A 22,972-nucleotide genomic window follows, 5' to 3' on the forward strand; every position below is an offset into this window, starting at 1 on the left:
GTGAACATAGAGTTGATCAGTTTTGTTTAGAAAGGATGATATTCATCTGACATCCAATGTAAATAAATTGTTTGGCATTAAAAAGTGGAAAATGGTCACATTACTCTGGAGCTCCGCGTACTTTCTGACTTCCTTTACTTTTCATTCAGGCTGCATGACTGAGTCTCTCCTCGACCCACATATTAAAAACAACCCATCATTTCCAGCAAACAACCACAGATGGGCTCAGCGAGTGTATACAAAGCAAATAATGGAGCATATTCATTAGACAGACAAAGAACCTGCTGCATTTTAAATCACATACTTCCTCAATACTCGCTGCTTTGAACATATAAGCACGTTCATGCGTTCACGCTTACCCTCAATAGCTGCCTCATTGGAAGCAAAATGTAGGAAAAGGATTACAAGCTTATTTCCAACCAGCAGAAGTTATGTTACCACAGCTGATGGAAACACTACTGCTAGCTAGTTACATTGTTTGTCTTTTGTGTTGGTTTGGTGTCATTAGGTCTGTGATGTATCACAATATGCATGAAAATACTAGTAAGATTTTTTACATGATATAAAAATATCATAAGGTAAGATCAATGCTATACAATGAGACAATCCTGGGCATGTCTGAGAGTAAGAGCAGTTTAGTATCTACAAAGGAGCTACGTCAACAACCTCCAAAAGGCACAGTGCACATCCCACAACGCTTGATTCACACACTACAGAAGTACAACAACAAAGCATTCAAACAGAAGTTTGGGACATTTATGTCTGCTAGATGCTAACACACATCTTTGTCTCTGTTATACAATCCATCCAATTCAGGGTGGCGGGGTAAATGTCCCACGCTGGACAGCTCGCCAATCTATAACAGGGCTAACACATAAAGACAGACAACCATTCACATTAACATTTACACCTATGGACAACTTAGAAGCATCAATTAACCCAACCCCACTAACTGCATGTACTTGGACTGTGGGAGGAAGCTGGAGTACCCAGAGAAAAATCAGACAAATCAGGCTTAATCCATCTTTAACACCATAAAGATGCTGCATGAAGCACGTCAAAGAAACGATCTAAACCCACGGTTCACTGTCCGTTCATAATGCGAACGCACAATGAAAGTTTAAAGGCACACGCAGCTCAGAGTCAAGCAGCTCACAGTATAAGAGGATGAACCCGTTTCTCCTCCAGGGAAAAACATCCAGATCGGTTCCACTTAAACGGATCAACAGTAATGTGTCTGCTTCCATTTAAACAGCACAGTGATGTGGAGATGATTGACTGCACGCTGCCAAACACCCTCACATTCATACAGCACGATGCAGGAAACCTTTTGCATGTACACAACATGCTAAGCACATCATAACAAACTGAGCGTGAAATATTTTGAAGGGAGGATATGAGTGAAGTGAAAAGAGGCCACAATGCTTGTTTTATGCCCTCATCTTAATAAAATGAGGGTAGGAGGTCAATCTCATGAGCGCAGTTACATGACACCTAAAGCCAAACAGTGCCATGAACAACTGAAAAAGTAAAACCACACTAAAAGTTCTCGACATGTGCTTTTCCCAGCAGGCCCTAAACAGTCATTCTTTCATGGTGTGTATCAAGAGGAAGAACTTACAACATGAAACCTTCAAAGCTTCCAAATGTTTGAGGACCAGGTGACAGGAATCCAGCGTCACGTTAAAAGCGATACAAAGTCGGGAGGCTTTCATCAGGCCGGGCACACCACAAACACAAACACGCAGACAAAACGTCTGCATGTAAAAGACAATGAAACACAGGAGACTGGAGTCTCCCCACTGACAGAGTGGAAGCCATTTCCACCCACACACATTTACACTAACAAAAGGAAACCTTTGACCGTCTGTGACTCACGTGTCTGATCCAAACGGCGGTGGATGATGACGATAATTCAGCAATTAAGATAAAAATGAGAATAAAGTAGCTTTAACTTTCGTGTGTATTATTAGGTGCTCATGATGTCAGAACCTTTGCTGGAAAACAGTGCATTACAAATCTTGATTGAAAAAAATAAATAAATCAACCAATTGCATTGATTCATTGGCTTGGGTCAGGGCCCAGCTACATGATATCAGCAGGAAAACAGCCTGAAGATGTCAGGAGTCGGGTCTGTAAACGACTGATGACCGTTTTATCTAATCTAGCATATGGCTGACAACAATCAGTGCTGCACCTTGGACTGTTCACCATGACCTAAGAATACATTTGGCTTCAGACTTTTAAAACATATCCACACTACGGGCACCCAAAGCGCTTTTCCATGCCAACACAGCACGTTTGCCACCATCTTTGTGGTGCTTCGCCGGCACCACTTTCTGGTGATATCACTCAGGTTGTGAAAAAAGTGCAAGCTACGACTTGTCAGGGGACCAACTCATAGTCTGTCATTTGTCTCCCACTCTAATTACCTGATCTGACATCTTCTTAAACAACAGCATTGTGTAGTGTGAACCCCGCATTAAAGAGCTTTGTGAACCAGAGACTAATTTACGAAGGGGGCAGGACCTCACTGTTACAGCAGGGGAAGGTAAGACGTACGTGTTGTACCAGAAAACCTTGTAAATGTTAACAAACAGAAACTTCAACTTGTTACAAACCATTTAAAAGCCATATTAAACTGAAAACATTACAAATATAAAAACTATGGAATGGACTCATTTTTAATTTAATATGAGATTTGAAAAATCTGGTGAAATATCTCACAATTAATTCTTTTTATTTATTTACTTTCTAAGGAGCCTCCCTAAGAAGCTAAGAGTCGATCGTTAACATGTTTTAATGTAACGTAAAGTAAAGAATTTGTGAGTTATATCAGAGAATCTGCAGAAATCTCTGATCTTCACCGCAGCACTGCATTATGACCTGTGACAAAGGTCATTTATTTCTGTTTTATTTTTATAGCACTCAATTAATATCAGATCATGAGTACAATAAACTCAGGTTTATCTCAATTTAGAAACGAGAAATTAGAAGTCAGGTCCTTAAAACATTCCAGCAGTTCAACTAATTGATCTGGCTTCATGGATAGATAGAGTCGGGTATCATCTGCATAACAATGCAACTAAAGGAAGCGTGGTCCTAGCACAGAACCCTGCGGGACTCCAGAAGAAGACTGCCTACTTACATGAACAAACTGGAGGTAATTCCTTGTAACTTGCACATCAGTGAAGGCCCCACTAATGCTGAATAATATGCACAGGTTTTGGCACAACAACAAGGAAAGAATACACAACGAGTGTTGTTAATCAACAGTATCCTAATACTGTCAGCGGCTTGAGGTGACTGCTGTGGTGATTTGGCGCTTTATAAATAAAACTGAATTGAATTGAATCCTGAAGTCCAGACAGTGAAAACATCTGAGCCAAAAATATAAAAAAGAAGGACTCCAACAGTTAAGCAGCTGAAATCCTAAGCTTTGGCTTTCTAAATAACAGCAGGAGGTCTTCTAAGTCGCCAAATATTTACTGAGTGTTGTCAAAGGTTACAAAAAAAATGCCTCAGTTCTTAAATAAACTGTTCCTTTAAATGTAGAAAAGACTGAGATCTGTGGCTTTGTTTGTTTGCTCTACCTCTGACTGTCCTGTTGTTACTTTACCCAAAGACAGTGATGCTGACTTTTACAAAATAATACACAGTTTGACTCATCAGGAGCTCCATATTCAACATCCAATTCAGACAAGCATCAAACTATAGAATGAAAACAGACTGAAGATATTAGCTGGACTCATAACTGGCTTTGTTAATAAAACTCATTCTGTTAATATCTGGTCTTAGCTGTGCCGTGCCCTCACGCTCACCGTGTGTTTATCAGAAAATGAATGCTTCATGTCTTCAGGTCTATTTTGGAAAACAGATCTTCTTCTCAAAGAGATAATCTGACTCAATAAAACTCATAAACCCTGAACCACAGCCAGCCTGGCGCAGCAGGACCCAGGATGGAGGGGCTGATGGGAAGTCAGTTCTCTGTAACATACTGCTGCTATTTTACTGGTTTGTCACCAGAGTTCATCTACAATTAACCACTTCTCATCTGCATATACTGATCATTACACAAAGTGCTGCTATTAATTTACTTCTGTCCTCTGGCTAACATATGGCAGCTCATATTGGTGTCGGTCATTACGGCTTGTTGCTGTCTGATTGCGTTGCCATTTGCTCATGAGTAGCTTGCGTCTTTCCTACAGTGCATGTGCTACATGTGTATGGCAATTGATGGGTGTCTGCCAGTTACAACCTGCCATTCAAATTAAATATGGGTCAGTTTGGTGGACATGCAAACACTAAAGCCCCACGAACGTTACAACAGAACACCCCAGTTACAGCCATCGGGTCTCCATAACTGATTGTGTTCTTGCTCAGGGAAATGCAGCTAATGACTCAGTTCACTGTCATTAAGCTGCCCTTTATTTCCTCAATTAATCAATGACGTGTTTGACACAGAAAGGTGGAAAATTCAGTCATAAATACCCAGTTAAAAGCAACAATTAGAACAAAGACAAGCAAATGTTCACATTTTAAAAGCTGGAACAAATGAAAGCAGCCATTTTTAAAAGGTTTGAGCAAAGCTGTTGAATTTCCAACAAATCGAGCTCTGTCACTATTTCATGCCTGAGACTGAAAATTTTCATCTGGCACAACAATTCTGGCAGCTCTTACAGACGAGATTGATTTTGAAATATATCTGAAATGTTTTTTGTTTGTTTGGTTTTTAAACCAGCCCATCCTAGCAGTCGCACCCCTGTGGCAATCAAAACCCCGGGAGTGTGATTTTTTCTGTGAAGCTCGGGGAGGACACCGAGCATTTTGCACTTCATTGTGTGTTTATCTCCTGCAGTGTCACTGCAACAGTGCCATTCATCCCTCCGATGCATTAGTAGCCTGCAGCTGTGTTTGGTTGCCGGGATGAAGCTTGGTTTACATGCTACAGTCATTTGCTGGAGAAAGCTGCAGGCGATCAGATCCTGAACATTAAGAACCAGCAGACTGCGCTCACCTCCCACTTCGGGCTAATTAGAAAATTAATGATGTCGCTAAAATCTCCAGCACAGGCGGAACGGTTTTCTTTGGTTTGTGCAACAGGGTCTGCAGATCAGAAGCCTCTGCAGCAGCCGCCCTGCCTTAAACATCAGATGTGTGCAACACAGATGTTAACCACCAGGATCAGGTGGAACAATCGCGTCTTTTTCGCGTTACCTTCATGTCTCCAATGACAGTCTGGAAAAGCCCCCCCAGCGCGCTGCACTCCCTCTCCATCATCGTCTCCATCTTCAGCTGTGTGAACGGAAATTACAAACACGCTCACTCGGAGCTTCTTTAGTCCATAAATGAAACGTCGGGAAACAAACGGGCTTCACAGGGAGGGAGAGAGACGCTGTTCGGTGCGGATGTAAGCGCTCACACTTGCGCTGCAGGGTTTCCCCGGCTGAAGGAGACCAGAAGGCGGACAGAAGCAGGAGCGCAGGAGCCGGTCGGTGTCCACTCGGAACGCACAAATCCCATTTCAGCCGGAGGAGCAGAGACGCGCCAGAGCGGGGAAGCTCAACATCACACACCAACCTGCTCCTCTGACACAGCTGAAGGAGACACGGCCCGGGAGCGCGCTTGGAAGGTCGTGGACGCGCGTTCCCGTGGCCCCGCCTTCAGCACAGGAAGGTTTTTTCTTAATGGAAAGATGAGGGTGTTGTCTTTGTGATAGCGCTGGGAAATGACTGCACAATATAAAGCTAGTGACACAGAAACACAAAGGACCCAAATAACTGCTCAAGTATGACAACCAAAGCCATTCTAAACAAAAGACACGCCGAGGCCTGCAATATTAATATTTTATTATTTAAAATGTGCTATAAAATGTCACAGAAAGGCATGGCTCTGTGACAAAGAACAGTCTAAATTATTTCATATTGATACTTAGTCTTTTTTTTTTTTACAGATCACAAAAGAGTTAAATTATTGTTAAGTGGAATAATATATGAAAAATGACCGTATTCGTATTTAACATTACAGAAAATCTGTTCTGTTCAAACATGTAAAAGAAAAATAATATCAGTAAAACAAATGTTTTTTTCCAGCATTTAAATCTAAAGAAGGTAAATTGTGTTTTGTTTGCTAGAACTAGACGAGTAAAAACAGGATATTTAAAAGAATTAGTCATTAAAATATTTATTTGGGTTATTGTCAGTCTGCAAGTGAAGTTGTCATTCATGCAAAACTTCTAAATGCAGCCACACAAAATAATAACCTACTGATCTGGGTTCTTGAACAATTAAAGTTTCATTTCATTACGAGCTCGTGATTTAAAGAAATAGAAACCTGAGTAGGACAGATATTTAAAATTATACCGCCCCCTAGTGAGTGTTTCGTGGATCTACAGGAAACAAAAATCACAAAGATGAATCTTCATCTTTTCTTTTCTCATGAACCAGTCTGACGCTCAGTCTGTGAGGTGAGGTGTGTTTCAGTGTTTTCATCTGTGAACCTGGTTTGCATATTGTTCCACACACTCATATATACACGTCATACATTCATTTACATGTGCATTAATATAAGTGCATGTGTATGTACACAGTAACGAGAGCAGCCAAAAAGGAGATTAAAGCAAATGCAATAATGAAAATTCACAGTGAACCCACATTTTCCATAAAAGATATTAATGTTGAAGCATGAGCATAATTTATTACACAGAATCATTTATTTACCAGATTTCAGTCCTGGATAGAGAGTGGACTAACAACACTCCATCCCTTCACACATAAAGGGACACTACAGAGTTTTCAATCTTTACAAACAAGAACTGGCCTAAGACAAGTAGGTTCCTTCAGGTTCCTTCAAACGCGGGATTATTTTAACAAACATTGCAATATCCCAAACCCAAACTCGGTTGAGTCAGAAATGTTTAAGATAGTTAAATGAGCATGTGTTGGTTCTCTGAGAAAGGCAATCTGCAAACTATATGATGTGCTTCATCAGCCCAGGAAGGATACTACTCAAAATATTAAGATTAAATGGGAATTGGAATCAGGGATGGGTGAACAAACGAGAACTGGGAGAGGATTTGTAATTTTCATTGGTACTCAACAAGTTCATTAATTGGAGAGACCACTGCTGGAAGAACATTATTAGATTTTTCCAAAGCCCTCATCAAACTAAATATAAAAATGGGACAGCAGAATGCTGGAGAAGACGTGGATCAGAAGAGGCACATCATTCCCATATCTTTTGGGACTGCCCTAACTTAAAAAAATACTGGCTGGGAGTTCATGAGACTCTGTGTGAGGTTTTTAAGATAAAATTTGATATTAATTTTGTAAATTTGTACTTGGGCCTGGTTGCTGGCTCGGTCCGGGGAGGGGACACAAAGCTCTTACAAGAGCTATTAGCAGCCAGCAAAACATTAATAACCAGAAAGTGGCAAATCCAACTCCACCAACACTTGATTGGTTTAAGGTGGTTTTTGAAATATAAGACCAGCTCTGAATTGGTGTATCTCCCATGTACTGTACAATGTCAGGTCGACCCTCAACTTCATAATTTGTACCTAATGTACTTTATGTAAATAAGTTAAACATGCTGGATTATGTAAACACTGTCAAGCACCGAGATCACTTTTTGTTACCTGAATGTAAAACAAAAGGAATAAGAAAGTCTTTTTTTTCTCGACTAAATAATATCAATGCACTTTATTGTAACAAGTCCTTTTTTTTTTCAATAAAAATATAATAAAAAAAAAGTATAAATTACTGTCAAAGTGAAGTTCATAAATGAGTTTATTTTTAAAGTTTGCTACAATTTAAATGAGCCGGACACCAAAGAAAGTTTGGTCAGTTGAAGTCTTGTGCAGTGATTTATTTTGTCTGTGTCACCGTAAATGTCACCCTGACGTCTGACTTCTGGTGTTCATGGAGGTTGGAGGACATCTAATGGTCAAATGTAGTCAGTGAAGCTTTGGCAGAAAACAGTATGAGAAAAAGCAACAACACACAGTGGATTACATTATCCATGTAACCACATAACAAACATTACAATCACCTCTTGGTAGAGATGATTGTAAGAGCATTCTGTTTTCTGTAGTTTGAACTATCAAGACGAGATACTGAAGCAGAAAGAACAGAGCATTCACCTCCACCCACCCATAACGGGTCATGTTTAGTCATGTTTGGTCTTTACATCTTACTGTGAGCTGTTTTATATTCTTTGACCTCTGAGGACTCTATGAGAGAACACACTACACCAACTAGAGAAGTAGAGAATTGTTACAATCTTGTGTCTTTGTCTCTCTGGAGCCGTTAATTTGAAAAATCCTGTCAGTCACTGGCATTTTAACGCCATAACATTTTCCAAGATGGCCGCCTCTTCCAACAGAGGAAACAGCTACTCTGCTGCAAACTTCAAGAAACTTCAAGAAAAAAGTAAGAAATAGTAAAAAATAACAGATGTTAAAAAAATACTATTGGATTAGATATTCAGGTGGTGCAGCAGCACTGTTGCCTCACAGTGTGCAGTGCTCTCAATGGTATTTGAACATTAGTGTTAGAATTTCATCCAGGCCAGGGCCTTTCTGCGCGGAGTTGGTATGTTGGTGTGGGTCGAAAAACGTGCAGTGAGTGGGGTCGGGTTAGTTGGTGATTCTAAGCTGCTCATAGGGGTGAATGTGAGTGTGAGTGGTTGTCTCTCTCTCTGTGTTTGCCCTGCAACAGACTGTTGTAGTTCCTACCGTCATTTAGACAATTCCAGTAATATAGTTACTGTTCTTGTTAATGATAAACTACAAATTTACCTCAAATTACTAAAATATCTTTACTTAAGTACGAGAACTGATTCTAGAAAATAAATATCTGCTATCGAAAGAATCGATCATTATGGAAATTTTGTTTGGACTAATATTCAAACTTATTTCCAGTTTATTTTGTTTTCTTTAAACCACAGGGATGGCTGTTTTCTAGTCTTTAGCATTGGATTATGTTATTTTATTCACTGATCAGGACTTTGTACATGGTGTACTCCTTTTAATCTATTTTATCTAAAGTTATCTTATCTTTCTTTATAGCTTATTTTATTTTCTAACTGTTATCAATTAATTTTTTGAAATGTTTTACTCATTCAACTTCGTAATTAATTTCTTTGATTTGTGTTGTTAATTATGTCAGTTATTGAAGCATGTCATTTCTTTTATTAGCTTTTTAATCATCTTTGAAACACTTTGGTCAATAGAGTTTGACTGATTTAAGCAGCTGCATCTGCCTTGGTTGCTTTACATCTGCTGCCTCGCAAACTGTAGCCTTTCATGCAGTTTCTGACTGGAGGTTTCTTCCTGTTAAAAGGGAGTTTTTCCTTCCCACTGTCATCAAAGTGCTTGTTCATAGGGGCTCATAATTGTTGGGTTTTTCTCTGTATGTATTATTATAGGGTCTACCTTACTATATAAAGCACCTTGAAGTGATTGTTGTTGCAATTTGGCACTGTTTAAATAAATGAGGGAGTAAAAGATCCATAAAGCAAATATATGTTACTGCAGCTGAACTGCAATGCACTTTTGACTAAAGTGCATTTTGATTGAATGTAAAGCAAAGCCCACAACACTGTACTGTAAACGGTGTGCTACAAAATATTTATAAAAAGTTTTACAATAAATGATATCTATCTATGAGTAAAGGAAAGGATGGTAAAACCCCCAAACAAGCAACAGACACTACGAAAGCTGAAAATGGAAAACCAACAGTGAGTTTATTGGAGCTGGGATCGGATGGTGAAGTGTCTCCTGCAGTCAAAGCTGTGTCATTTTGACCACACAGACTCGCTGCTTAATGACAGGGAGAAACACCACACACACAGGAAGTCAGTGTCCAAAAAAACAGCACTGTCATTATCTCCCCAAACTGGAGATGACTAAGCTAATAACAGCTATCAGAGAGGAGGAGGGGTGGGACGCCGTTTGGGCAAGAAGCAGCAGAAAAGTGAAAAGACAAGAAAGTAGCATTTGATGATACATCTATGAGATATGTATATTAATACCCGAGACTTTTTGTCCAAAGACAAAGCAATAGTGAATATTCTCTACAGAATAAAAACACTTACATCTGAGCCTGTTAAGACAGTTTACTTTTAAGGCACAAAAAGACAACACCTGATACTGACGGTGAAGGAATGATCAAAAGTTCACAACTGGGCCCCAAAAACAAAAGACACCCACACCTTTCAAAGCTATAATCGCTGCTTGTGCTTTGAACTGCCTTAGTTTATGCTAATCCCTAATAGTGACCACCTGCTTGGCAGACTACCACCATTTTCTGTTTAGCATCTGGTTGGTTGTAGTCCTGAGTGGACTGTAATTTTTGCCATTGATAGAAGGCATTAAACTGCCATGTTTCCACCCCTTGTTCTTGAAGTGAAAATTGTGGTTGTGAACCCTGAACACTTGGGGAAACATTAAAGCTAAGCAGGTTTGCTTTGCTACACAACTGTAAGATAATTACAGTCTTTGGGGCTTAAGGCCTGAGAGGAATTTTATGTTTAACTATTTCAGGGGGGAAATAAAAGTGCCTTTTGTGCATCAGTCTGTATACTGCAACATTATGGTAGCAACAGCACAAACCTAGATCTACTGAGCAGCTCAGTTTATCATGAGAGCATGCATAAAACTGAACAAACGCCTGGTCACAGGAGATTTTAACAATAGCCAGGGACTGCAGCTCTGTGCACTTTATTAATTTAAGAAAATCTGATGCCATGCCAGAACGAGCTGCAGGTGAGGCCAGAACCTGAGGAGAGAAAGGAGGGGAAAAAAAAGAAGAAAAAAAAAAAAAGGGGAGTTTTTATAGCTTCTTAGAAACAAAACAAATACAAATAAAAGACAACCATTCAGAAATACCTATTGCTAATATCTGTTGTAGATGGGTGCCTGTTGCTGTGGCCACCTGTAGAGATTTCTTAATGAAACTGGAATGGGTCTGAAACTTCTTGGATCAGCCAAGTCCCACATGCCAGATCTGGTTTGCAGCACACCTCCACTTGGAGAGTTGGCTTCACTGCCCTGGGGCTTGCTGGCCTCATAGCGTGGCTGCTGGGGGAAAGGCCGAGGCTGAAACTTACTGGACTCGTCGCCCAACTGTTCACGCTCGGGTTGTACCTGGGCCTGGAGCTTGCTGGCCTCGTAGCGTGGCTGCTGGGGGAAAGGCCGAGGCTGGGCGGCCTCGTAGCGTGGCTGCTGGGGGAAAGGCCGAGGCTGGGCGGCCTCGTAGCGTGGCTGCTGGGGGAAAGGCCGAGGCTGGGCGGCCTCGTAGCGTGGCTGCTGGGGGAAAGGCCGAGGCTGGGCGGCCTCGTAGCGTGGCTGCTGGGGGAAAGGCCGAGGCTGGGCCTGGAGCTTGCTGGCCTCGTAGCGTGGCTGCTGGGGGAAAGGCAGAGGCTGGGCCTGGAGCTTGCTGGCCTCGTAGCGTGGCTGCTGGGGGAAAGGCTGGGCCTGGGCATGGGGCTTGCTGGCCTCGTAGCGTGGCTGCTGGGGGAAAGGCAGAGGCTGGGCCTGGAGCTTGCTGGCCTCGTAGCGTGGCTGCTGGGGGAAAGGCCGAGGCTGGGCCTGGAGCTTGCTGGCTTCGTAGCGTGGCTGCTGGGGCAGCGGGCGAGGCTGGGGCCGAGACTGAAACATACTGGACTCATCGCTAAACTGTTCTTGCTTGTCGTGTGGCTGGGTCTGGTGCTCATTACTTGGCCGCTGGGGCACAGAACGCATCTCAATTGGATAACTTGAGACGATTCCTGCGTCAATCCAGTTTCTTTTCTGGGATGGTGCCAAACCCCACATGGCATCCTTGGACTGGAGGGCACCATCAGTATCACCCTGGTAATATGATGGTTTGTGGGGTTGTGATGAGCCAGATCTGTAGCTAGACATGCTTTCTTGTTGAAGGTAACCATTTAATGGCCTACCAGAGGAAGCACCAGCACCACCAGGCAGACCTGCAGCAGTGGGGTAAGAACTCTCAGGTGACCCATTTTCAGGCCCATAAACACCCAGAGAGCTTCGGGGTTGTGCATAGCTCTTATGTCTGGAGACAAGATACTGATTGTGTGGAAAATCCTCAGCCATCCCAAAATAAGGCTTAATGACACTGGAGTAGCTACTCCTGTAAGTAAGAGCTACAAAGAGAAAATTAAATCGACAGTGCTCTAACAGGTTAGTGATTGCATAATGTAGTTTGCACACATCAATACTCACCCTCAGCATGCTTGCTGAAGGCCAACAGTGAGAGCAACAACACCCTGGAAATACAATGTGTGTTAAACAAAGTCAGTATATCAACAGATTTGCTAAAATGGAACAAAACAAGTTTACCTCACACAAGGTCCAGAGGCCATCTTTCACAGAACACAACCCAGCAGCCTGCAGAGCACGCACTGTTGCTTGCAAACAAACAACAGGTTGAGAACCAATCATATAGCACTAATTTGAATCAGGCGGGAGAGATTAGCAGAGGCCCTTCCATCCACCTCAGCAGCTGTTTGGAATTAAACTAATTAGCCAGCGTAGTTTGTAGACTACTTACAGGATCAGCTGACCAAAGTGATGACAGAACTTTAGCCCCTGTCTCTAACTGTTGAGGCACCCAACCACGAGTTTTTGGATGCCACCTAAATCCAGTAGAGTTTACATTCAAATTTGTGGTGCATAATGACTTTAAACTGACATGTCTTCACACCAAGGTACCCCATTCCTTATTGGTCTATTATCTTAAAATGGGTGTTAAATTATGAAATATACTAAAATAAACCTAGTGATGAAAATTCAAGACTTTGGTTTCTAGAGGCTTTATGATATTTTATCATAACAAAAACACATGCTGTCCCTTTTTCCCACTACATGGTTGTAGAAATGTTTTTAGCATTATATTTTTGTTTAGTCTTACCAATAAAATGTAGATAGGAAGGAGTTTTCTGCAGGTTCACATTTGAAAGGAGACTCCACTCAGGCAAGTCTGCTGGACCAGAGTCCCCACGTCCTCAAGGCCTCTGCCCCCCAGCTTTGTGGAGTCTTCCATCAAGTCTTCATGCTGAGTCTGAGTCTGAGGGTCCCGGTGCTGTGGAAGACATCATGCCTCATCCCTGCACCAAAGACGCCACGTCCCATTGGCCCCCAGGATTACAGACCTGTCGCACTGACCTCCCACATCATGAAGACCCTGGAAAGGCTCATCCTGGACCAGCCAGCGAGCATGTGAGGGTCATGTTTTTTGACTTTTCCACTGCATCAGGCCGACCTTCCTGGGTGATAAGTTAACAGCGATGCAGGTGGATGCTTCTCTGGTGTCCTGGATTGTTGATTACCTGACAGGGAGACCACAATATGTACGTCTCCCACAGTGTGTGTCTGACAAGGTGATCAGCAACACAGGGGACTGTCCTCTCCCCCTTCCTCTTCACCCTCTACACCACAGACTTCAGCCACTGCACAGAGACCTCCATCTTCAGAAGTTTTCTGATGACTCTGCGATGGTTGGATGCATCAGCAGGGATGATGAGACAGAGTACAGGGCTGTGGTCGACTCCTTTGTCACGTGGTGTGAGCAGAATCATCTGCAGCTCAACGTGGCAAAGACCAAGGAACTGATCGTGGACTTCAGGAAGACCAGGAAACACTTGACCCCTGTTTCAATCCAGGGGGTCAGTGTTGACATTGTGGAGGACTATAAATACCTTGGAGTTCACATTGACAGTAAACTGGACTGGGCTAAAAACACCACAGCACTTTACAGAAAGGGCAAGAGGCGACGCTATTTTTTGAGGCGACTGAGGTCCTTCAACATCTGCTGGACAATGCTCAGGATTTTCTACGAGTCTGTTGTGGTCAGTGCGATCCTCTATGCTGTTGCATGCTGGGGGACTCAAAAAACTGATCCGCAAGGCCAGTAATGTTGTAGGGATGGAGCTGGACTCTCCTAAGGTGGTGTCAGAGAGGCGGATGTTGTCCAAGATAAAGACAATGTTGGATAATTCTTCCCACCCACTCCATGACATGCTGGTCAGTCACACGAGCTCGTTCAGTGAGACTGAGATCACCAAAAAGCACCACTGAACGACACAGGAAATCTTTCCTGCCTGTGGCTCCCTGTACAACGCATCCACTTAACACACTGGTTACTGCAACAGCTACAGCCTTCTTGCACATGTTCTTCTTTCTTATTCAGTTTCTGATGGGTGCAGAGGGATTTATTATAAATAAATAAACCTTAAACCTGTCTGGGGTATAGCAGACACAACACGGCATCATGGTTCACTGAGCTCATTTTATGTGAACAAGTTCTGGTAGATTTGGAGATTTGTTAGGGTAAATGAAGCCAAATTTAATAGGAGAAAAGATGTCCTGGGTATGTAGAAGTTTTTTAAATTGTTTCACAGTACAGGCCTCTAAGACTTTATACTAACTCAGCGTAAGAGGCACATCCTCTGATTAGTTTCAGGATAGAAGGCTTTAATATAAACTTAAATCTAGAGCATCAGTTTGGAGGGACAGCATATGAAAGGTATATTTTCAAAGTAATAAACAGGACTGTTTCCTGTTATGTGATATTTAATAATCTAAGGTGGTCCTTGTTGCCAGATTGATGTTTTTCAGTAAAAAGACTTCAGGAGTCCTGCCGGTCGTCTGTGATTCCTGTGGTTTATGTTCAGAAAGACACTACTGACAAAACGTAAATCATTTTTATTAAATCTCTTCTATCTTTGCTACTTTCACAGTAATGTCATGCAAACAGAGACTTAGTCACATTACGCAGAATCAGCATGCGTTGGAAAAAGCAACATTATAATAATTCAAAGCAGATAGATATGTTTTACTTATCTACAGTAGAGTAATGTCATTATGGCAAGATCCACATTTAATGCAAAATATTTTAAAATAAAGAAAGATATTTACAGTTATGGAAATATGACCCAGTTAATAGGAATACAACACCATTTATCAACATGCCTGCAAAAACTGGGATAAGACGAGAAACCACACGTGAAGAAAGAAAAGGGACGAGTTAAGACAATCAGCAGGATACAAAGAAGACGGCAAGTAAAAGAGATCAGCAGAGGAAGGAAGGATATACACTTCTTTGAATGTTTCCAGGGTCAGTTAGCTGAGCTTAAGGCCGAGGCAGAGAGCCAGCTCATTCTTTTGGATCTTTCCGTCTCCATTGATGTCACAGTGACCCATCAGGGCTTTCCTGAACTTATCCAGGTCTGTCCCACTGATGCTGGGCTGCAGAAAGAATTTATAGCTGTGAAAGTCTTAGTGGATTTAAATGCTTCAAATAAAAGTCTCTACAGGTTATTAAAACAAAGAAAGGTTTATTTAAAGAAAGTACCAACCCTTCTCTGTAAGGGTTTTTTTAATGTTACAGAATAACTGCATTTTTGTGAGTGATATCAAAAATCATACAACAACAGAAACATTTAAACAGCACTAAACAAAAACACTGCTGTCGGGATCGTAAGAGTAAGAGTTATACCTTCACCAGCTCCATCATATCTTTGACAAATCCATCCACCTCAGGGCCCTCCAGTGCACCCGTCTTACTCTACACACACACGTGGCATAATGTTATTTTATCATCAAGAATAACTGCGTGTCAGAACTTCAAAGGTTTTCTTTCTCTATTCACATGAAAAATGTGCTTTGCGTGAACCAGTCCTGCTCTCTGGTTGTACTATTAACAAAACAACAAAAGAATTCAAGCCCAGTGAGAAAGAGATGATTATTAAAGTGGGTAAAATTCCACTTACAACATCATAGTGAGCGAATATCTTCTCAAAGTCCCTCTTTCTGTCTTCCTGACTGCAAGCCTGAGAGCAGAATGTTGCACTGATTATGAATAAATGAACATCCAAACTGAGTATGAAAGGATAAATATGATTCAGTCACAGTGGCTTTGTTGTTAGGTGCAGTTTATCCACTTTACACTACAAGTCAGCATCTTCACACTTACATCCATCTTAAACTTCAGCAGGAAATTTTCTTTTAAGGCCAAAATTCTGGAGAAAAGAAACAGATTTTTGTCAAATAGAAATATGATGGAATCCAATAAATATTTTCAATCCCTCAAAGGCTTTTGTGAGTGATTCTATCGGATGCAAGGACAAAAAAAAGAAAATATTTTAAAGCAGAACAATAGAAAATGAAAACAAAATAGAAAAACATGTAAAAACATCATAAAGAGACTCAAAACGGTGACAAGCAAGGTCACAAAAACAAAAGAACACAGAGAGGCTGATCGATCAAAACAAAGAAAATGACCAATAAAGTGACAGGGGTGCCACCAAGGGGGGGCAGGGGCCATCCCCCCCAAAATGTGCTGGCCCCCTCAGTGCTGCTTATATAGTTTTTGTCATCTGTAGTGTGTCATGTAGTATGTCCCTCACGATTTCCCATCCTCACCCCCTCCCCTGTGTCACCCCCATGAAAAAGTACTGCAGGCGTTGCTGCAAAAAGGGTGTAAAAACACTCGTAGGTGCCAGAAAGTGAAACAATTCGAACAGTACCTGGCCAGGTCATTGAGATCCAGTCTGCCATCTTTGTTTTTGTCAAACATTTTCATCTAGAGGGAAAAAAACACGTCAGAGTGAAGATGAGCCAAACTTGTTGCCCCCCCAAATCCCAACCTCACTGCCCTGTTACCATGGTGTCAGTGTACTCCTCCAATTTTTTGGGGGTGATGGTCTTCCCATGTTGGAGGAACAAGTCTTGAAGAAACCCCTGAAGAAAGACACAAGAAAGACGCGTCTGCCACAGAGAAACTCCACCAAATGTGCTTTTTCATTTTAATTAAGCCCCAATAACGATCTAATCTGGGTTCCCACAATAAGCAAATCGATGATTTTTGGGGATCTGAAATCATTTCACCACCTCTGAAAGCTGTGTCTGTTTTTAAGATATTTCCTCAGATTTGAACAGTCACCTTGAGTTCAACAGCTGAGATGTAGCCACTGCTGTCTGTGTCATAGTTTCTCCAAATCTGCAAAAAGAAAAAAAGGAATAATCCTAAAAATAAACCATTAACATGAAATTACAGTTCGTCTTTGTGCCGAAGGTTGAGCCACACCGACAACAGTCTAACCTACAGGTCTCCCCTTCAAGGTCCTTTCCTTGTTCACCTTTGGGCCTCTTCCAGCACGTTGCACTTTTTAGATCATTCAGTGGATGCACAGTGGATCTCTACTAGTGTGTGAAACTTCACGTAAATGTTGTGGAAGATTGCAAAGTCACAGGAAGCCAAATGTGAACAGTAGGGCAGATGGTGAGCAAACATCATGCTGGTGGGCCCAGAACCTTCCATCGATGGTTTCCAACTCTCTTGGTGAGGAATTTTCCTCATTTTCCTATTTAAGGAAAGATGGTTAGCTGGAGGTGAAGCAGAGAACGGGAGGAGGATGGTGTCAGCGAGAAGCCTGCTGAAACTAAGTTTAAAGTAACTGAAGCAATAGTGTCCAAGGAGGAAACCAGAGAAGGTGGAGCTTCCCGACGTGTTTTTACCAAAGTGACCATGGTTAAAAATAAAGAAAGAAATCCAGGTTCTCCTCTGTTACGACTCAAAAGCTGCAACATAAATATGGAGACTAATACCAGAATTTCACAAAGCAGAGGTTTTAATTTAAATTACATAATAAGCCTCCCTCAGGTGTGCCTTTATCCACACCTCACCAGGTGTGATCAGCTGCCAACAGCTGAACACTCTCGCCCTGCAAAGAGATTAGGGGCTGCAGAGCGGTGTCATTCGTAAGGATTGATAAGACAGGGAATATTGATTGTCGATTAAATTAAAAGGTTAACGCCTTTACAGTTTTCATTTAGTATTTTGTTTTATTTGCATGCATTATCTATGTAATTATAATTCTGAGCATTTTGTGACTCATGGTGTTTCAGAAATGTGCACATAAATACCAAAAGGAAACAAAACTGTTGATATTGACTAATCTCTGATTTGTGAAATGCTCTTCCACACTGTTACTCATTAAATACCCATCCTCCTCCTCCTCCATTCCTCATCGCTCCATTATTTGTTGACCTTTGACCCTCACCCTCATAAACTCCACACTGTTGTCCAGCGGCGTCTCTCTGCGGAACAGAAGCAGGAAGTTCTCCTCCTCTGGCAGCATCAGTGTGGCCAGCTGAAAAGGTGACAGAAGAATCTGTTGTTGAGTTTAATTTCTTCTCCTTTTTTGTAATGTATGTTTTTTTTGTACAGGAGTTGGTTGCTGACAGAACACATCGAAGGCTGACCTCGTACCTCTTGGATCTGCAGACGTCCGTCAGCCCCGATGTCACACGCAGGCATGAACTTCTCTTTCAGCCTTCTGATTTTGTCCTCAGTTATCGCCTCCTTCTGAAAACAGCATGGACGTCAGTCTGCATCTAATGAGTTTTGGGCATTTCTGGGTCCTGTTTACTTATTATTTTTTAACCTCTGGGAGTTACAGTGAAGTTTTCGAGGCCTTCAAATGTGACAGCTGACCCAGAAAAATCCAAATGCTATCAAAAAGTTACCATAGTTGTTTTAATCGAGTCTGACTTTTACAGTGGAAATGTTAAAAAAAATACAAACTGTAGTTCAGAACCTCGTTTGGCCAACAGGAAACGATTCGCTCATCGTTAACCGTTCTCACACGTGGATCTCTTACCTTCATCCCGAGTTTGTGCAACGTGTGTTTAAAGAAGGCCTCCAGCTCACTGGCTTCGATGTAGCCGTCGTCTACGACAGAAACAAAATGATGTTTTTTTCTGTCACTTACTCTCGAGTAGAACTGCTTATGTGACACTGACACAGTTTCACTTCTTTCTTCCAGCTAAACTGGTTCAGTTCTTCTGCACGAGCCGTTTTCAGAGAGCGGAATCATAACAGGATCTACTGCGACGGTTACAATCTTTCCAAACGATGTAGTTTGTTTAAAATAAATTTTTATAATTCAGATAAAAACTGAGTTTCCTCTTAAAGTCACAAAGTTGAAGCTGGAACTGAAGAAAGTCTCAACAGCTTGATTAAACCCTGCACTGTTCACACGTATCATCATCATCTCACACATTCACTTCCATCAGCTACAAATCACAATCACAACAATTTATTAGTTTATTTTTGTATTTGATTGTAGTTTAGTTTTACTTTTATTTGAATTCCATCATTATTTTCTGCTTAAGGACTTTTGCATTTCTTACTGTACATTATTAAGCTATTATTTTATTTAATTATTGGTCTGTTTGTTAAGCTGCTGTAACATGATCGTCCCAACTCACTGGTTTCATATCACGTCAAGTTTTGCACTTTCTATTTAGAAGCAGTAGCAAACTCAAATCAATTTATACAGTTTGTATGCCAGATATCTTTTTAATACGTTCATATATCTATATATCTATATATATTAGTAAGTTAAGGTCCATTAAAAAGCTCGCCTTCTTACCATTTATGTCAAAATGTTGCCAGATCTGTAAGAATCCTGCAGCGTCCAGTCTGTCCAGTGCGCTGTCCATGGTGCTTTAGACCAGTCTACAGGCAGGAAACAAACGTGCCCGACGTCCTCACGGAGAGACAAAGACAGTCTGTCCCCCTGAAATAAAATCTGCTCAGGCGTCGCCTGAAATCAGCCAAATGAGCATAAAGACTTGGTGGTCTGTATATATGAAGGGAGGGGTGAGCGAGAGTGCCCAACAGACATGCGTGTAAAGAGAGCGAGAGAGAGACACAAGTAAAATAATATTTATTGGTATAAACATTCAAATACAGAAATATCTGACCGTGCGCTGTCACATTTACAGCAAATCTATAAAAACAGATAAAAAAGAAAAGAAACCCATCACCAAGGATTTTAAATCACATGACACAAACCCCTCTTAGTCTGTAATCAGTGTCGGCTCATATTTACAGGATACATCGGTGAGGGCAGCAGTACATGATGTACAGAAATCACTTTGTTTGTTTAAACACTGAACCTTTATGGACTCGTGATAGCAGAAGAGTAACAGATGGTGACATTTACCAAAGGCAGTTTGATGTTTCGGATACACGCACTGCTTATTTTCATTTAGATAGAACCAATTAAATATTACAGGACAGTTCACCTCCAAATCAAATGTGCTATTTTTTCCGAGAGATCAGCTGCAGAGATGTGAACTCACCTCGGGGTGCTCTAAGGGCCAAACAGTACCTTTGAATAGCTCAGCAGTGATGCGTCTTTCCAGACATCATGACCGGCTCGTTATAAAAAACCCTCCACGAGCCGTGGAAAGAGCAGCTTCACGTGGGAACGGTTACCATAGCTCTACCAGCCCAGAGAAGCACGCAGACAGCCAACATTACAGCTCTGCTCAAGAGGACTCGTCAGTGTTTACATCCCGTAACAGGAATCAGGTCCCAACATGGGTACGTGCTCGTTTGCCCGAGCAGACTGTTGGATGGTTGTAGTTTGGTAGAAAGAAAATAGTTCCCACATGAAACAGCTCACAGCAAAGTTTGTGGACTTCATGAGAAACAGGGGCGTGACTTCAGCAAAGAGGTTTTCAGGTGTATTTTCAGGTGCTTCAAGAACTACTGTGCACTTCATGATCAAGAAAAACAAAATAACAAAAAGCGGGGAACACACGCCAACACAATCCAGAAATACAGGGTGGGGGAAAACATGCAAACGTGAGTTTGGGGTGAACTGTTCCTTTAAATTTTGCATCTCAAATCTTAATATTACCATCCTCCTTGTTGGCTTACTTTTGCCTGACTTTGAGCAAATAAATAAAAGGAGCACGAGCTGCTCTCTGTCTCCACCCGCTGAGGTTTTTTTGCTGTGTTCACATCACGTAAAATGAGCGTAGCAGCTGTTTTTTCTGGGTTCAAGCCCACTGTTCAACTGGGCTGAAGGCCAAGCTGTGGATGAAATGAGGCGTCTGTATCATTTCCCTCCGCGGTGACTGGAAGGCTATAATTGGAGGTTTGCAGTCGGAAGTGAACGTGGACGAAAGCAGCATTTACAGTCCACTCGACATAAACGCAGCATCGTCTCACTGTTCCTCTGACGCTCTGTTTATGTCGCTAAAATTTTACATCTCGATCTTGATTAAAAAATAAAAATAAATAATAATAATGATAATCTGATGGTGCTCTAATTAAATACACCGCATCGTTTCTGGTTTAACAATCGTTCCCTACTCTGTGTTTTATCCTGGGAACATCTGGAATCATCTCAGCCTGCTGGCTGGTCGTGGACATTAACCTTATATTTAATTCTGCTTTATGACATTAGAGCTGGAGTCTAGCACTTTTACACATAAATCAACATCTGTTACATTTGGCACAAGCTAATACGTTGCTTATATAAAGCATCCCCAACCTCCAGTCACTGCTTTTAATGTTCCAGGCCGGAGTTCAGTTTGTTCCTTTTCTGCTGCAAGTCCATGGAGTGGACTCGCTCTCAAACACGCGTGTCTTTGAGGAAACATCACTGTCACAATGTGCAGATTGATTTATGATTCATCTCGCTATCAGAACGGAGCGACAGAGAATTCAGAACAGAATTTTTTGACTAGTTTGTTGCTCTTCTAATGAGTTTGAGAATTTTCCAGCTGCTTTGAATTTGCTGATTTAAAGATAATAAAGAAAGATTTTTAGACTTTGACCTTCTTACAGTCGCACAAAAACAACAAGTCAGACTCATTTTCCTCAGTGCTTTGGACTAAGTGAGCTTTTTATTGCTGAGTATGTTCATCTAAGCAGCCACAGATAAAACCCATCCTCCTGCTCTTTATGATCCTATTAGAGCTTTGGACAGAAACAGTGGTGGGGTTGTTTTGATGTGCACGTTGTTTTGACAGCTGGGACTAATCCAAGGTCGGGAAAGTCCCACTGATAACAGCATGACAAAGTGCAGCATCCACTGCACGTACAAAGAAAAATATTTACATGCGTGTCTTTGTCCGTATGAACGAGATCGGCCTCCTTAAAGGTGGCCGAGCAGGATTTAGGTGACTGCAAACACCTTACAGGTGTCAGACTGATGTCGTGTCATCACTGGACTCGTCCTCTGATTTGCTGTTAGACTTGAGATCGGCCTCTTCATCAGCTGGACTCGGAGGTGCGTCAGACAGAGATGGAGGCCTCACTGCAGAGAGTGATAGAGATAATCATACTGTTGCACTCTAACACCACCTCAAGCCTGTGGAATACAGTCTGTATACTTTACTATGAGGTTTGCTTGTTTTTCTAAAAAGAGGATGTGATTATTATTCATACAGTACTAGACCCAATCAGCAGGGAGGACGCTGCGAGCTGCTGTGGCCTGACGTTTTGCAGATTACTCGTGATGCTCTGCGCATTCAAAACATCTTTGCAGAGACAGAATACAGCAGATCATCCTCCTGACTGATCCATCGAGCACCAACATGCAGTGATTGTAAGTGTGACTGGTTGTACCGTAGGCAGGGAGGGATTTGGTGCGCTCTCGGTTGTCCTCGCTTGCAGCTGAAAGGTTGACTGCCCTCTTCAGAGATGACGACCGCTGGCTGCCCGCGCCAGACGCTGCGCCTTCGACGGATCCATCAAACACATCGCCGTCTGTGGAACTCTCACCTGCTGGAAGAGAAGGACACACTGTCCGTAAAGACCGACACGAATTTGAAGCTGAAAACTCTCAGCGGCTTCATTTGATTTCCCAGCGTGGACTTGGACAGCAGATATGAACTACCGATGACTGATTAGGAACCGGTCTGAATGCAAAGGTAAGTGTTGGAAGTCAGAAAGGTACTATCCTACAGGATGAAGACGGTATCAAAGAAACTAATGAAAATTAAGAAGGAAATAAATAAAGTGCAGTTCCTCTAATGGCCACTTGAAGGTGCGGCTCCATCCCCAAAGTTTGTTTACAGCTTGATGCAAAAAGTGTCTCAATAATCTTTCCAATATAACTTCACAGTGGATGGTTTTAAAAAAGCTTTTTTATTATTGAG

General features: G+C 41.8%; 4 protein-coding genes across 11 annotated transcripts in view; all 4 read right to left on the bottom strand.

The window, feature by feature from the left end:
- LOC120746583 (protein MTSS 1-like) overlaps positions 1 to 5,632 on the bottom strand; it is a 62,773-nt gene extending 57,141 nt beyond the window's left edge. For 2 of the 4 annotated variants that reach the window (XM_040052011.1, XM_040052012.1), the window contains exon 1: positions 5,218 to 5,631. In XM_040052011.1, coding sequence (XP_039907945.1) covers positions 5,218 to 5,289 — 72 coding nt within the window. In that variant the 5' untranslated portion in view covers positions 5,290 to 5,631. Of the gene's footprint in view, positions 1 to 5,217 lie in introns of all 4 variants that reach the window. The other 2 variants (XM_040052013.1, XM_040052015.1) reach the window with 2 other exon arrangements.
- Positions 5,633 to 9,487: 3,855 nt separating this feature from the next.
- LOC120746587 (vacuolar protein sorting-associated protein 27-like) lies at positions 9,488 to 12,466 on the bottom strand. Of its 3 annotated transcripts, XM_040052020.1 has the most exons (6): positions 12,347 to 12,466; positions 12,230 to 12,273; positions 11,336 to 12,150; positions 11,147 to 11,167; positions 10,889 to 11,098; positions 9,488 to 10,778 (listed from the first exon to the last, which is right to left on the bottom strand). In XM_040052020.1, exons 1-5 carry the CDS (start codon positions 12,367 to 12,369, stop codon positions 10,895 to 10,897), a joined length of 1,107 nt encoding a protein of 368 aa, XP_039907954.1. In that variant the 5' UTR covers positions 12,370 to 12,466; the 3' UTR covers positions 9,488 to 10,778; positions 10,889 to 10,894. The 3 variants fall into 3 exon arrangements, with proteins under 3 accessions (XP_039907954.1, XP_039907955.1, XP_039907953.1); XM_040052021.1 differs by having other exon boundaries at positions 10,889 to 11,167; positions 11,390 to 12,150; XM_040052019.1 differs by having other exon boundaries at positions 10,889 to 11,167.
- Positions 12,467 to 13,934: 1,468 nt separating this feature from the next.
- On the bottom strand, positions 13,935 to 19,596 carry LOC120746582 (secretagogin-like). Of its 2 annotated transcripts, none has more exons than XM_040052010.1 (11): positions 19,444 to 19,596; positions 18,670 to 18,740; positions 18,279 to 18,371; positions 18,070 to 18,159; positions 16,950 to 17,006; positions 16,670 to 16,747; positions 16,534 to 16,589; positions 15,981 to 16,026; positions 15,778 to 15,837; positions 15,504 to 15,572; positions 13,935 to 15,253 (listed from the first exon to the last, which is right to left on the bottom strand). In XM_040052010.1, exons 1-11 carry the CDS (start codon positions 19,511 to 19,513, stop codon positions 15,128 to 15,130), a joined length of 816 nt encoding a protein of 271 aa, XP_039907944.1. In that variant the 5' UTR covers positions 19,514 to 19,596; the 3' UTR covers positions 13,935 to 15,127. The 2 variants fall into 2 exon arrangements, with proteins under 2 accessions (XP_039907944.1, XP_039907943.1); XM_040052009.1 differs by having other exon boundaries at positions 18,279 to 18,374.
- A 128-nt stretch (positions 19,597 to 19,724) lies between these two features.
- The window catches only part of LOC120746581 (F-actin-uncapping protein LRRC16A-like), a 31,021-nt gene continuing 27,773 nt past the window's right edge, over positions 19,725 to 22,972 (bottom strand). Inside the window, exons 37-38 of one of the 2 annotated variants that reach the window (XM_040052007.1) lie at positions 22,440 to 22,595; positions 19,725 to 22,128 (exon numbers count right to left, since the gene is read on the bottom strand). In XM_040052007.1, coding sequence (XP_039907941.1) covers positions 22,016 to 22,128; positions 22,440 to 22,595 — 269 coding nt within the window. In that variant the 3' untranslated portion in view covers positions 19,725 to 22,015. Of the gene's footprint in view, positions 22,129 to 22,439; positions 22,599 to 22,972 lie in introns of both variants that reach the window. The other variant, XM_040052006.1, reaches the window with a different exon arrangement.

The sequence above is a fragment of the Simochromis diagramma genome, unplaced genomic scaffold (genome assembly GCF_900408965.1).
Source record: "Simochromis diagramma unplaced genomic scaffold, fSimDia1.1 OVJJ01000171.1, whole genome shotgun sequence".
NCBI classification, from domain to species: domain Eukaryota; kingdom Metazoa; phylum Chordata; class Actinopteri; order Cichliformes; family Cichlidae; genus Simochromis; species Simochromis diagramma.

What these genes read in the sequence shown, in the direction of transcription:
- LOC120746582 (XM_040052009.1), bottom strand. Translation starts at nt 19,513, where the DNA reads ATGGACAGCGCACTGGACAGACTGGACGCTGCAGGATTCTTACAGATC. An exon ending in GATCTCAATGACCTGGCCAG is followed by an intron (nt 16,027 to 16,533) that starts GTACTGTTCGAA and finishes TCTTTTCTCCAG; the next exon opens with AATTTTGGCCTTAAAAGAAA. An exon ending in ATATGATGGAGCTGGTGAAG is followed by an intron (nt 15,254 to 15,503) that starts GTATAACTCTTA and finishes TTCTTTCTGCAG; the next exon opens with CCCAGCATCAGTGGGACAGA.
- LOC120746587 (XM_040052019.1), bottom strand. Translation starts at nt 12,369, where the DNA reads ATGGCCTCTGGACCTTGTGTGAG. An exon ending in CTTCAGCAAGCATGCTGAGG is followed by an intron (nt 12,151 to 12,229) that starts GTGAGTATTGAT and finishes TTCTCTTTGTAG; the next exon opens with CTCTTACTTACAGGAGTAGC. An exon ending in CCCAGCAGCCACGCTACGAG is followed by an intron (nt 11,168 to 11,335) that starts GCCGCCCAGCCT and finishes CCACGCTACGAG; the next exon opens with GCCAGCAAGCTCCAGGCCCA.